This window comes from Pezoporus flaviventris, unplaced genomic scaffold (genome assembly GCF_033815535.1).
Source record: "Pezoporus flaviventris isolate CSIRO_AGI_PZ_B2104156 unplaced genomic scaffold, CSIRO_AGI_Pfla_v1 ptg000455l, whole genome shotgun sequence".
In the NCBI taxonomy this organism is placed as follows: Eukaryota; Metazoa; Chordata; class Aves; order Psittaciformes; family Psittacidae; genus Pezoporus; species Pezoporus flaviventris.
In genome coordinates this window covers 201,448-213,866 of record NW_026893002.1, presented here as the reverse complement: position 1 = coordinate 213,866, position 12,419 = coordinate 201,448, and the positions used below count along the sequence as shown (strand labels likewise).

General features: G+C 49.3%; 1 protein-coding gene across 3 annotated transcripts in view; it reads right to left on the bottom strand.

The window, feature by feature from the left end:
- The window catches only part of ATF7 (activating transcription factor 7), a 230,292-nt gene that overhangs the window by 37,495 nt on the left and 180,378 nt on the right, over positions 1-12,419 (bottom strand). For 2 of the 3 annotated variants that reach the window (XM_061443635.1, XM_061443636.1), the window contains one exon: positions 6,528-6,596. In XM_061443635.1, coding sequence (XP_061299619.1) covers positions 6,528-6,575 — 48 coding nt within the window. In that variant the 5' untranslated portion in view covers positions 6,576-6,596. Of the gene's footprint in view, positions 1-6,527; positions 6,603-12,419 lie in introns of those variants that run through there. The other variant, XM_061443637.1, reaches the window with a different exon arrangement.

The window sequence follows — 12,419 nt, the reverse complement described above, 5'->3', positions numbered from 1 at the left end:
GCAATATTTTTTATTATCCAATTTGGTTTAAATTGGTTTGGCCGTTTTTAAGTTATAGGAGTGTAAAAAATAAACGTTTCCTGCTTTCAGATGCCTTCCCAAGCTTCTCCGTATTCCAAATTAGCTTTCCCCCTCCCCGCCTCCAAAACCTACCTTCAAACAAGAGGTGGGAGAGCTCATTTCACTCTGCTGACAATACATGAGTTACAATTCCGATTAATCCACTTCTTTTCATGCTAACAACCTCAAGAGTTACTATAGCCAAACACCACTTGTATGTGGACCCATTACAGCCTGTAACTGCGCTGAGATTTGTGGAGCATCTGCCATTGTGGGCTTCATGTGCAGGTACTGCAGCTGGGGAGGCCTTCATTTGAAATCCAGAAGGAACTCTGGAAACCTGCCTCCCTGTAAAACCATAGACAGACCTTTCCCCAACATGGTTCTCTGCAGGATTTCATTTCAGCTTCCTATAAAAAGGCTGCAGATGTGAAGCAAGCAGGAGCACGCAGCTCAGAATTCCTCACCACGGAGCTGCAGCCTTTTCCTTTCCATTTCAAACCCTGAAAAGAAACTGGAGTTTATGGCTCAGCTCTTCAAATCATCCGGGTGCAGTAGGGAGATGGCACATACGTGATGCTATTGCTAACACAGACAAGTGCTCGCTGTGCCCGAGCTGACACAAAGCTCAGGGCAGGGTTTTATTCCTGCTCCATCCTTAATATCCCCCATTTCTCATTTTAATATTGAGAGAAGAAGCATCCACCACAGCTTGAACCCACCAGGGAGCGACGTTTTGGGGCATGTTGGGAAGTCTTGGCACTGCCTGGAGCCACCTGCATGCGCTTGGAGATCACAGAATCATAGACCCTGCTCAGCTTCCAAGAGCAGATGAGATGGGAAGCACCTCTGGTGTGAGCCAGCCCTGAGCTCGGGTCTCTGGTGACATGCAGCATCCAGCCCCACTGTGTCGTGGTGTCACCTGGAGCTGAGACCCAACATCAATCCATGTGAGCCTGGAAGGGGCAGTTGGGAGTCCTGCTCTTGGCCTGGCACCCTCATGTGCAGCTTTGGGGCCTGACATTCCCCATCTTGCTCCACAGAAGAAGGCTCAGCTTTCCAGGGAATAATGCTTCCTACCTCATTGAATCATTGGGTGTTAGAAGCCTGAATTTTTTAGGACAAAGGCCTGTGTCCAAGTCCAGTCCCATTCATTTCCCGTGCCAGGACAGTAACAATTCCTACTGGAGGCCAGGGTATCATAACTGTGCTTAATAACCACTTCCATTCCTGCTTGCTCTAACAGCAGGCAGCCAGTTAGGCTGGCGTTCCTCAAGGATTCAAGTTGAACGTGGAATTTCTTAGGCAGTTTTTCTGGCTTCCCTTCCTCAGCTCCAGGAACAACATCTCCAGAGGCTGTTAAATCAATGCACAACCATTACCACACACAGTTGAGTCCTGCATGGTTCTGGCCAGGGCTGGCATCAAGTTCCAGCAGGGCTGACACTTCCCAATAGTAAAGGGGGCTCCTAGCAGCTTCCATCAGGGAATATTTCTTCCCCTTTTGCTTTACAAAGGGACGAGAGAAGGATGGGAACAAAGCAAACCTCTGAAATCACACTAAAGATGCTTTGTTGAAAGCCAAGGGCCATGAGCACTCCTTCCTCTGTGCCTGCCTACCTGCTTCAGTTACTCTGCAACTGATGCACCTGCAGGGACAGGGACAAGTCTCATTCCTCCCACCGGTGGAGCTGGTCCTTTCCTGAATGTGGGATGAAGATACACGGGTGTAAATCACAGTTCAGACTTCCAACAGCCATGACTCCATGGCTGGAAATCCCATGGAGTGACCACAGCATCAAGCACATCCTGGACCATCCCAAAGCTTAAGCTGTGATGAGAAGAGCTCACAGCCTCTCAGCAAGAGAAGAGCCATTTCCCCCCCCTCCTCTATACCAGGACTCATATAAAAGCAATAATCTATATTCGTTTGGATTATACAAGCTACAAAACCCACCTCAGCTTCAGTTCCACATTTAACCAATCTCAGAAGCCATTTGTTGCCTCGTATATTACAAGGCAATAGAGATTTAAGGGATAATGGTCATGGCGGCAGAGTATACAAAGCAATAAACTGCTTTTGAGGTTGGTTAAATGCCAAGTGATGCTGAGGCCTCAATGCCATAAACATTATTTCTATTATATGACAAGATAAGAGGATACAATAAACCACAAAGAAGAAAAATCATCTTCTAGCCTCATGGAAGTTGTGGGCTCTGCGTTTCTCGGACGCTGCCCGAGCATCACCTCAGTGCCACAGGTTTAAAGGGAATAAACTGGTAAATTAAGGGGAGGTTTCAAAAGCAAATGGTTGTTTGAGGAAATGGCCTCAACGTGTAACTGGAGCATTGGAATTAGGACCCCAGTGATGATTCCTGTTACTTATGAAGAGGGAAATGGTGTGGAGAGGGGAGGCAGGGCTAGGGAAAGTCCTGCTCCTAGTAGAAGATACTCAATATTATGGCCCCTCCATTAGGCTGGGCAACAGGAGCGGCCCATACAGTCTTATTAATAAAGATGCTTCTCCTTGATGACACTTCATAAAGCCTCAAGTATCCAAAGCCTTCAGGAGAGGAGCAGAAGAGCAGCCTGAGGAGAAGGACCTGAGGCTGTTAGTCAATGAGAAGCTCCCCATGACCCAGCTGCAGAGTGTGCATGCATCAGCCCAGCTTAGTTTGACTCAAGAGAGTCAAGGAAAGCCTCACTTGAGGCACTGCTCTGTGGCTTCTGCTCTGTGTATTCTACCTCCCTCCTCATCCTCAGGCAGCAGCACGAAGGGGTATGTCCCTGCTGTAGGATACTTCTCCCTCCATACATAAAGGACATGGGAAAGGGGGTAAGGGAAGAGGACAGAGTCATTTGTCCTCTTTGAGGAGAACCCACATACATGACCTTGAGAAGAATTTGGTTTAAAAGCAGGATCTGCAGCACATTGAGGTGTCAGCTGTGGCACAGCAGCCTCGCTGTTAGGAAGCGATCTCGAGTCCAGGCTCCAAAAATAGCCACCATTCAAGACCTAGCAACCAAAACATGTTTACAGCCCCACTGAAAGCCCACTAGCTGTGATGATACGGGGGGTACAGCGAGATCTGCTCGTCTATTTTTGGTGGCTATTCCCTCTTCCCCATCCTCACCTCCTTGAAAAGCCTGGCAGCCTTTCTCTGCATAGAAACAGGGAAGGAAAGGGAGGAAAAAGGACATACACCATAAGAGACAGGGCTGGTATCAGCTCCAGAGGGAAAGCAGCAGCTCATGGTTCAAAGACATTACATTGGGAAGGAAAATAGGGGTTTTTCTTCCTTTAAAGGGGGAAAGTTACCTCTGGCTTCCCAGTGTCTCCAGTCTCCCGTGCAAATCAGTTCCCCCTTCTCCTTCTCCTGTGCTGCAGCACAGCACGTTGCAGTGATTGCAAGAGGCAGATCCCTAATTGTAGTGAGTGGAAAAGGACTGGGGGGGTTTGTCCCCATGCCCCTACCCCAGCTCACACTGAAATCCAGAAGATCATCTCCATTTACCCAGGGCCAAAGCAGCCTGTTCCCACCAAAACCAGAGTGCACTCCTCAAGCAGAGGAATAGCCAAAAGAAGAGGAATCTGCAGGGATAAAAACATGCCAATGGACTGGGCATGGGATCAAAGGTTTGGAAAAGGAAGAAACAAAGATGCTGGAGCCATGTAGTGAAGGGGCCTGGTGAGCCAAGTGCTACCCTGTGATAACCCAAGAGGCTCGACAGCCATCCCATTCCAGTGGTGTTTTTCCTGAGGGAAAAGCACCCAAAGGTCTTAAAGAATCAGGAAAAAAGGCTGAATCCTGCAGGAAGTTTCACCATCTCCAGTGCCAGACACAGCCTGGCAGCCTGGCTGGGTGTTGAGCTGGGAAAAAGCAGGAACATGGGATGCTTGGGTGTGCATTTGTGCGCCTGGGTGAAACAAAACCAGATTCCCTTCAGAAAGCTCAAAACTCTGGATTATCCAGAGTCTGAGAGGAGCCACAGGCACCAGCACGTGCGGGAAGTCAGGATCTTCCTGTGGCAGATCACACAGAGCGATGTTTAAAGCCAAAGGTCTGGATCTTTGGGAATGAGCAGAGAGAAGCGCAGCCCCCTCTGCCCCCTGTTAAGGCTTCACTTTAACAAGAATCCCCACAGAGAACCTGTTTCTGATGGCTCCCATCAAGGGGTCAGAGTTTAGTGCCAAAAGGCAGCACAAGCTGCTGGGGAAACAATGCAGCACGTGCTTCAGAGGCTGAGCTCTGCAGGCAGCTGCTGGGCACCATCAGCCCCCCAGCTTCAAATTCACATTCATTTTAAGATCCAAAGCTACCCATTGCATTCCCCTTGTGCTCAGCTCAGCACAGCCACCCAATCTTAGTCCACTTGCCCCAGAAAGCCCAGCTCATCCAGTGTTAATTTTAGTTGATGACAGGTTTGGGTACCACCGAGCTCCTCCAGAGGTACTGCTGCATGTTAGCAGTGAGCAGGATTTGGGAAGGCTCTTAAAAACCTCCAATGTGAAGCTGTGCACAGAAGAGAGGATGAAACAATGCATGGAAGACACTAGGACTTACAGGGAGAGGCTTGGAGCTGGGTGTATTTAGTCCAAAGGAATGTTAAGGATGATTTGATCAGTCAGTGCATACCTACAGGCATCACAAATCTCTTAACAAACCAACGCTGAACCAGACCCACAACCTGGAAGCTGCAGCTAAATAGGTTTAGCCTGGGACTAAGGCAGCATTTTTCCTTACCAGGAAGAGGAATTAACTATGAGAACAACTTCACCAAAGGCTCTGGTGAATTTCCCGTCACTGGAAACCTTTTCCATCAAGTTTGGATCATCACTATTTAATGCTCTGCTTTGAGCAGGTAGTGAAGGACGTTCTAGGAAGCCGTGCACGAGGTCAGGTTGGATCCCCATGAATCATCGTGCTCTGAATTACCCCGATTCTAACATTTCAATATTAACATGAAGAATTGGCAGAATTACCCATAAGCAGCAGTCTGGAACAGCACAAGGAGGAAGCAACCACCTTTATCTGTCATTTGTGGGAGATTGGGGGAGATTAAATTTAAATACATTGTTGTTTGCCTTAATTGCGTGTTTGAATCCGAGCTGAAGGTTGTATGATTGAAGTGCTCACACCATTAAGTGCTCAAATACAGCTCATACATTTTAGAAATGACTTGCACAATTTCACAGCCAAAGAGGTACAAGATAAAAAGCAGCCTCCCAAAAAAAAAAAAAAAAAAAAAAAAGAAAGAAAGAAGAAGATCACCTGCAAGTGAATGGAAACGACTCCAGATGAGACCAGACTTAGAATGGCCAAAAAGCTGAGTTACAACAATGTATTCTTACAAAGCCCCAATCTCCAAGAGTTACCAGATGAGATTTTGGCCCCATTTCTGTGCTCTAAGAATAAACATGGCACAGAATCCATATGCAGGCTCAAAAGGATGTGCCCTGGGGATGCAGAATTCTCTTTCATCTCAATTGAGAGCCCCACAAGAGGTATTAAGATATTAAATACACCAAAGAACTAAGCAGGGACGACGATGGGCGAGTACCCGGGGATGGGTAAGAGCTCTCAAACGCATCCCAGCATAATCACTTGGCAAGCTGACATCCCATGGCTGCAGCCAAGAAAACAAAGTGTGTGCACATCACTTAATACCTAATTAAAAGCTACAATCCCCCCCCTACCAAAGGCATCTTGGCACTTGGATGCTCACTGCTTCAGAAGAGGCAAACCCAGTTCTTGCTGTGCTCCACGCAGGGCTGTCCTGCCACAGAAGCTCCATGTCCTAACAGCTCCCAATTGCACAAGCCCCTGTTCCTCCCATTAACACAGTGTGAGAGCTGCCACCAAGCACCAGGGAGACCCTAAACTCAACTTTGGGAATGCATAACCAAACACAACGGAGAGGTGCCTTCCTGGTTGCACGATGGAACCAAGCTTTGCCCTAGGAAAGCAAGGCCATACCCAACTCTAGCACTTTGGCCAGGGAGGACAAATTCACAATGGGCCTCTTCTTTTTTTCCTGCAAGCCCAAAATAGACTCCAGCAGTTTGGGGTTCACATAACACAAACCATCAAGTGTCACATTCTCAGCTGCTTTAAGGAGTATGCGACAGCAGCAAACGCATCCCGACAGAGCTGAGTCTGTCCTTTGCTTCGACAGCCTTGAGAGAAGCTGAGGAACACTCCCAGCAAACATTTAACAGGAGATGAGGGTTCTCTCTGGGCTGTGTGGGAAACACCAGTGGAATACCAATACCCCGCAAAGCAAGGCAGGTTTCATTACTTGGGAGTGCACTTGCTCATAACCTGGATTTACACACTGCAAATCCTCTGATCTGATTACCTCCAGTGCTCACGTAAAACACCGGCTTTAAACTCTTTGCCTGAGTGATAAAACAGCCACTTTGATTCACACCACCACGTTCCCAATAAAGCACCCTGGAAGCATACCTGTCCGCAGCCGGGGGCATTGCACACAAACGGCCTGTCGTCACCCATATTTCATGCAGCTGAGTCAAGCTGTGGAGAGAAAAAAGAAGAGGAAATTGTTAAATAAGCTCCCAAAATTCAAATACCAAGAGCAGAAGCTGCTCTTTGCAGGGAGGGCGTTGATGAATGATGCAGGGAAGGAGGTTTCTTTGTGCACGATTGAGGAAGAGGGATTAATCCAAGTCAAGTTTAAATTAGACTTTGGAGAGCCCAGCTGGAGAAAAGAGCTGGAGTTTTCCATGCCTGGACTCCCACTAAGGCCCAGCATTGATTCTGAGAGGGCCAAAGGACTTTTGTGCGTCTCAGTGGCACCATCTGCAACTTGGGGATGATGCTCATAGAATGCTTTGGGTTGTAAAGGACCTTAAGATCATCCAGTTTCAACCCCCTGCCACAGGGAGGGACACCTGCCACTAGAGCAGCTAGCTCCAAGCCCCATCCAACCTGGCCTTGAACACTGCCAGGGATGGTTCCTCCAAACCTTCTCCATTCAAACCATTCCAGCACCTCACCACCCTCACAGAAAAACTTCCTCATCTCCAACCTGAACTTTCCCTGTTCCAGTTTGAACCCATCACCCCTTGTCCTATTGCTCCACTCCCTGATGAAGGTCCCTCTCCAGCATCCTTGTAGCCCCCTTCAGACACTGGAAGCTACTCTACACCAGCACAGGACCACCCTGCATAGGAAAGACCTCTGGAACACCCCCCAGATGGAGGCATTGAGGAAAGCACAGACACAGAAGCAAAGACAATCTACAGAGGGGGAAAAAAAAAGCGTGAGCTTGAAGCGATGAAATAAATCCAAGTCCTCTCTATGTACAAGTTATATTTTCAATGGGAGAGAACTAAAATTTGTCATTTAATTAATTAAGGGATTATAGGAGTGGTGCTCTGGTTTACAAGGCAATAATCTGGCTCCCTAGTGGGTAAACTACAAGGCTGATGGCAGGGGTAGTTTATCACAGCTTATAGCCAAGGATAACAAAACACTCACTCCTATTATGCTACAAGTGAAGCTGTCCTTATTAATAAGAAATCAAGAGTAAATAAAGTCACCCCCCCCCACCTCCAGAAATGCTGCTGCCCCCCCCCCCCACTGCTCTCTTTATAGCAGGATTTTAAAAAGCCATAACAAAGCAAATGCTTTCTCTTCAGGGGGTTGCCTCTGCGAGCACGTTCCGGCTCTTCACATCCCTTCCAGCATCTCTTCCTCGGCACTTGGCTCCAGTGACACATGTCAGCTCGCTGCAGGCAAGAGCAGAACTGAAACCCAAACGTGGCCACAAAGCCCTTTTGAGGGCCCTTTTTTGCCTTTCTAACCAGTCACACACGCACCGAGCAGCTCGAGAGGCTGGGGAGGGGTTGTTATTTTTAGGAGCCATATGAGAAAGTGCTCCAAGAATGCGACGGAACAGCGGAGGGGGAATGCTGAGGGACAGCAAATACTCCCCTTCTGCTTGGATTGAAGAGGCACAGACATCACTTAGGGCTTGAAAACAAGATTATTCTTGTATTACCATGTGCTAAAGCAGCTAAAATGGGTGGCTACAAGGGGGAAGGGGGGATTCCCCTCTCTGAGCACTGGCTTGGCCGCAGCACACAAAGCAACAACCAAAAGCTGTAAGTAGCTGCCAGGTCTTCTCCTGCAAGAAGAGGAAAGATCTCCACAACCCTGGCCTATGGGTGGATTTAGCAAGGAAAACTCCAGGGCCTATACAAACACAAGCTCCCAAAGGAGGAAGAGCCCTCTCACAAATGGAACAGGCGAGCAGCCAAAACGCTCCCTTGTACAGGACAAGTGTAAGGATAAAGGCAATAAAGGTGGCCAGGAACATAGAATCATAGAATGGGTTGGGGTGGAAAGGACCTTAAAGCTCATCCAGTTTCAACTCCCTGCCACCGGCAGGGATACCTTCCACTAGAGCAGCTTGGTCCAACCTGGCCATGAACACTGCCAGGGATGGGGCAGCCACAGCTTCTCTGGGCACCCCGTGCCAGCGCCTCAGCACCCTCATAGGGAAGAACAAGGCCAGGCTGAATGGAGCTTGGAGCAACCCGCTCCAGTGGAAGGTGTCCCTGCCCGTGGCAAGGGGTTGGAACTGGAGGAGCTTTAAGGTCCCTTCCAGCCCAAACCAGTCTGCGACTCGATGAAGCAGCTCCAGGTTAAGAGCTGTGGTGCTGAGAGCAGCAAAGTCACCAGACGTTAAAGGACAGTTACAATGCCTCTTGCTGTCAAAGTGAGGCCAGTTCTGGAAGTGTTTGAAGAGTGCTTAAATCACCCTCCTACATTTAAGCTCAGGTGCGTGGGATGAGGTTGAGGATGCGCTTATTCCAGCCACAAACAAATCTGATTGTTAAACAAGCAGAGGAATTATAATGGAGGGAGGGTGCTGGATCTCACAGAGCAGCCAACCCTGGGCTGGCTTAATTACACAGGTCATGGATCTGCCCTTACCCGAGCAGCCCAAGCCTTCCCCAACATGAAGAACCTCAGGGTCTCTCTACATCCTATTCAGAGGGACCTTACCGCTCTCTACTGCCTGACAGGACGATGGAGCCATGAAGGGGCTGCTCCCAAGGGATGAGACAAGAAGAAATGGCCTCAAGCTGCACCAGGGCAGGTTTAGATGGAGCTGAGGAACAATTCCTTCCCCAGAGGGTGCTCAGGCATTGGAACAGGCTGCCCAGGGCAGGGCTGCAGTCACCGTCCCTGCAAGTGCTCACACACCTTGGAGACAAGGCTCTCAGTGCCATGCGTTAGTGGTGGCCTTGGCAGTGCTGGGAATGGTTGGGATTGATCTTAAAGGTCTTTTCCAACCTGGTTGATCCTATTCTATTCTGTGCTTCCAACGCATATAAAAGCTAGTAGAGAAATTAAAGAACCAGAGGAGCTGTCAGTCCCCATGCTCTGATAACACTACCTAAAACAGAGAGCAGGAAAACAAACCAGGGCTGCCTGCAGGTGACTTCTGAGGTCCTAACAAGCAGCTCCATTAAAACCCAAGAGCAGCCCATTGCAAAGCCCTCCGTTTACTTGATCTTGCAAAGCATCAGGAGGATTCACTCATTCCTTAGAGCAAGATTTAGCTGCTCATTCACTACTGCCTATGCCTGGTATGTACATACATGTGCTCAGATTTATGTCACATTTAGGCAGGATAAATTGCTTCAATAAATTCTATTCTGAAGAACAGGCAGAATAAGCAGCTGATTGGATACTGGGAGCACATTCCCATTCCTCTTCCTGCAGCGGCAGGACAGTATTTCACTGCTTTGATGAGTTTCAGCATGTTGGAAACAGCAAGGTGAAGGGAAGAAATGCAGACAGATTACTGAAGCGTGCTTCCAAGTTCTGTCAGCACGGCCCTGACAAGCTGCTGCTGTCTCAGGGAGAGCTGAAAAGCCATTTTCAACCCAAATACACTGTGCTCCAAGAGCCTGTGTGTGTTTTCTGTCTCTTTTGCCTTATTAACTCATGCAAACGACCTCTAGGCTGGCTGTAAAAGAAGGGAAGCTGAAGCCACACTTCACAGCGGTCTCCAGTGTGTGTTGTGCTGATAATCAGACACCCCTTGGAGCTTGCACAGGGTATTTAAGAGCACAGATTTCCTGAAGCCTACTTGTATACAGCAGTGCTCTCAACGAGAGCAACTCCTCTGGAGCAGGCACAGCATGGGGGAAAACAGAATAAACATGAGCTTTGCATCCAAGAGAGCATCTGCTCTGCTGTGGATCTCAGTCCCACCTTCAACCGCAGCTTTAACTCCTCATCAAAGCAACTGCAGCATCACAAGGGGATGGTTGTGAAGAGGGACAAGCAGAGCCCAGCCAAAGGGCACACTTGACCAGTCAGTCGTGCAGCACTGCTAATCCAGAGTGTCAGCGCTAACAGAGCTATGACAGCTTCTTCCTGAAGTTAATCTCCTCCTTGATTTGTTGGGACATCGCCTCTTCCTATTGCTAGCACGGAGATAAATGAGAAATGTTCTGTGGAGCAGCTCAGTGCATGCCAGGATGCTGGGCTCACACTGAGCTGACACAGGAGGCACGTGTTGTGATAGCGTCCAGGAGATGAGGGGCTCTTCCCATGACCTGGCTTCAGTGTGGGCTTGAGCCTAGAACCACCCCCGTGTGCTGGGCTGCACCCCCAGAGCACGAGCAGCAGCACAGGGAAGGGATCCTGCCCCTTTACTGCACTCTGTGAGACACCCCCCTGCAGTCCTGATCCAGCTCTGGGCCAGCAGCACAAGAGGGACATGGAGCTGTTGGGGCAAGGCCAGAGAAGGCCACAGAGATGCTGCGAGGGCTGGAGCAGCTCTGCTCTGGAGCCAGGCTGAAAGAGCTGGGCTGGGTCAGCCTGGAGAAGAGAAGGCTCCTGAAGGGGAGACCTGAGAGCAGCTCCAGTGCCTGAAGGGGCTCCAAGAAACCTGGAGAGGGGCTTTGGACAAGGGATGCAGGGACAGGACAAGGGGAATGGCTTTAACCTGCCAGAGGGGAGACTGAGATGAGCTCTGAGGCAGAAGCTCTTCTCACCCAAACTGAACTGCTCATCAGATCCTCTGTTTGCAATGAAGAACTTGCCTGGGCCCCCAGCTGAGGAGAAGGGATTTTACTTACCTCAGAACCCAAAATTTCCCCTTCTTTCCAAGTTCCATTCTTCCTGCAGCTACTCAAGCCAGCCCATATGCTACTGTCCCCCTGGTACATCACTCCATAAACTGAAGTGGTCCCAAAGCATGTTAACTAAGCCATTAAGAAAAAACTAAGCCCATTATCCTAGTCTAGACAGACACCTAGGGGTAATATTTTAAGTCCCTTAAAAGGAATTAGACGTATTACATGCATCAACAGCAGCAATGAAAGAGCAGCCTTCCTGAACAGGATTTCCCCCAGGAAGTGTGTTGGCACCTCATGGAACCCATTTGACAAACTTCAATTTGGAAACAGTTTAGGAAGAGACAAGAGAAGCAGGAAATGTGGTTTTGAAAGCACATTCAGGGATCTTTTCAATCCAAGATGCTCCTTATCCTTCCAAATGCACTAGTTTGGCTTCTGAGATATGCCCATAGCCACAAGACAAGTCATGGGTATGGCTGGCAGCTTGATGCCACAGGGAAGGCCACAGTCAGGCTCTTCATTGTCTTTAGGAAGTCACCTACAGCAACACTTCCATGTTACCACAAGTATCCTACACCCCAGTGTAGGCTGACTAACACCAGGATCCAGGTACAAGAAGTGTGGGGTTGGTGCTGCTGAAGCTCTTATAGACTGTTCCAGCTGAATTCCTGACAAGGAGCTGAGGTCTGGAGCAGCCTCAAGCCACGATCTGTAACTCTTGAGTCAGGCCTCTCCTGCTCTGCCAAAGACACAAGCAACTGGCACCTCATCCCCTCTGAGGATGCTGCTGGGGCTCTTACCCTCCTATGTCCAGACGATGGTGGCCTAAAGGGGCTAAAAAAGGCCCTGGAGAGGGGCTTTGGACAAGGGTCATGGCTTGAACCTGCCCGAGGGGAGACTGAGATGAGCTCTTAGGCAGAAGCTCTTCCCAGTGAGGGTGCTGAGGCGCTGGCACAGGGTGCCCAGAGAAGCTGTGGCTGCCCCATCCCTGGCAGTGCTCAAGGCCAGGTTGGACACAGGGGCTTGGAGCAAGCTGCTCTAGTGGAAGGGGTCCCTGCCCATGGCAGCGGGTTGGAAATGGATGAGCTTTAAGGCACCTTCATCCCAAACCCAGCTGTGGTTCTGTGACACTCCCAAGCCATTAGCTCTGCTGAACGTTGGGGGATAGAGCTGGTATGAAAAATGCTCTAAAAATAAGGCTCTATTGTACTTGCATGTGACCGTTGTTCCTGCA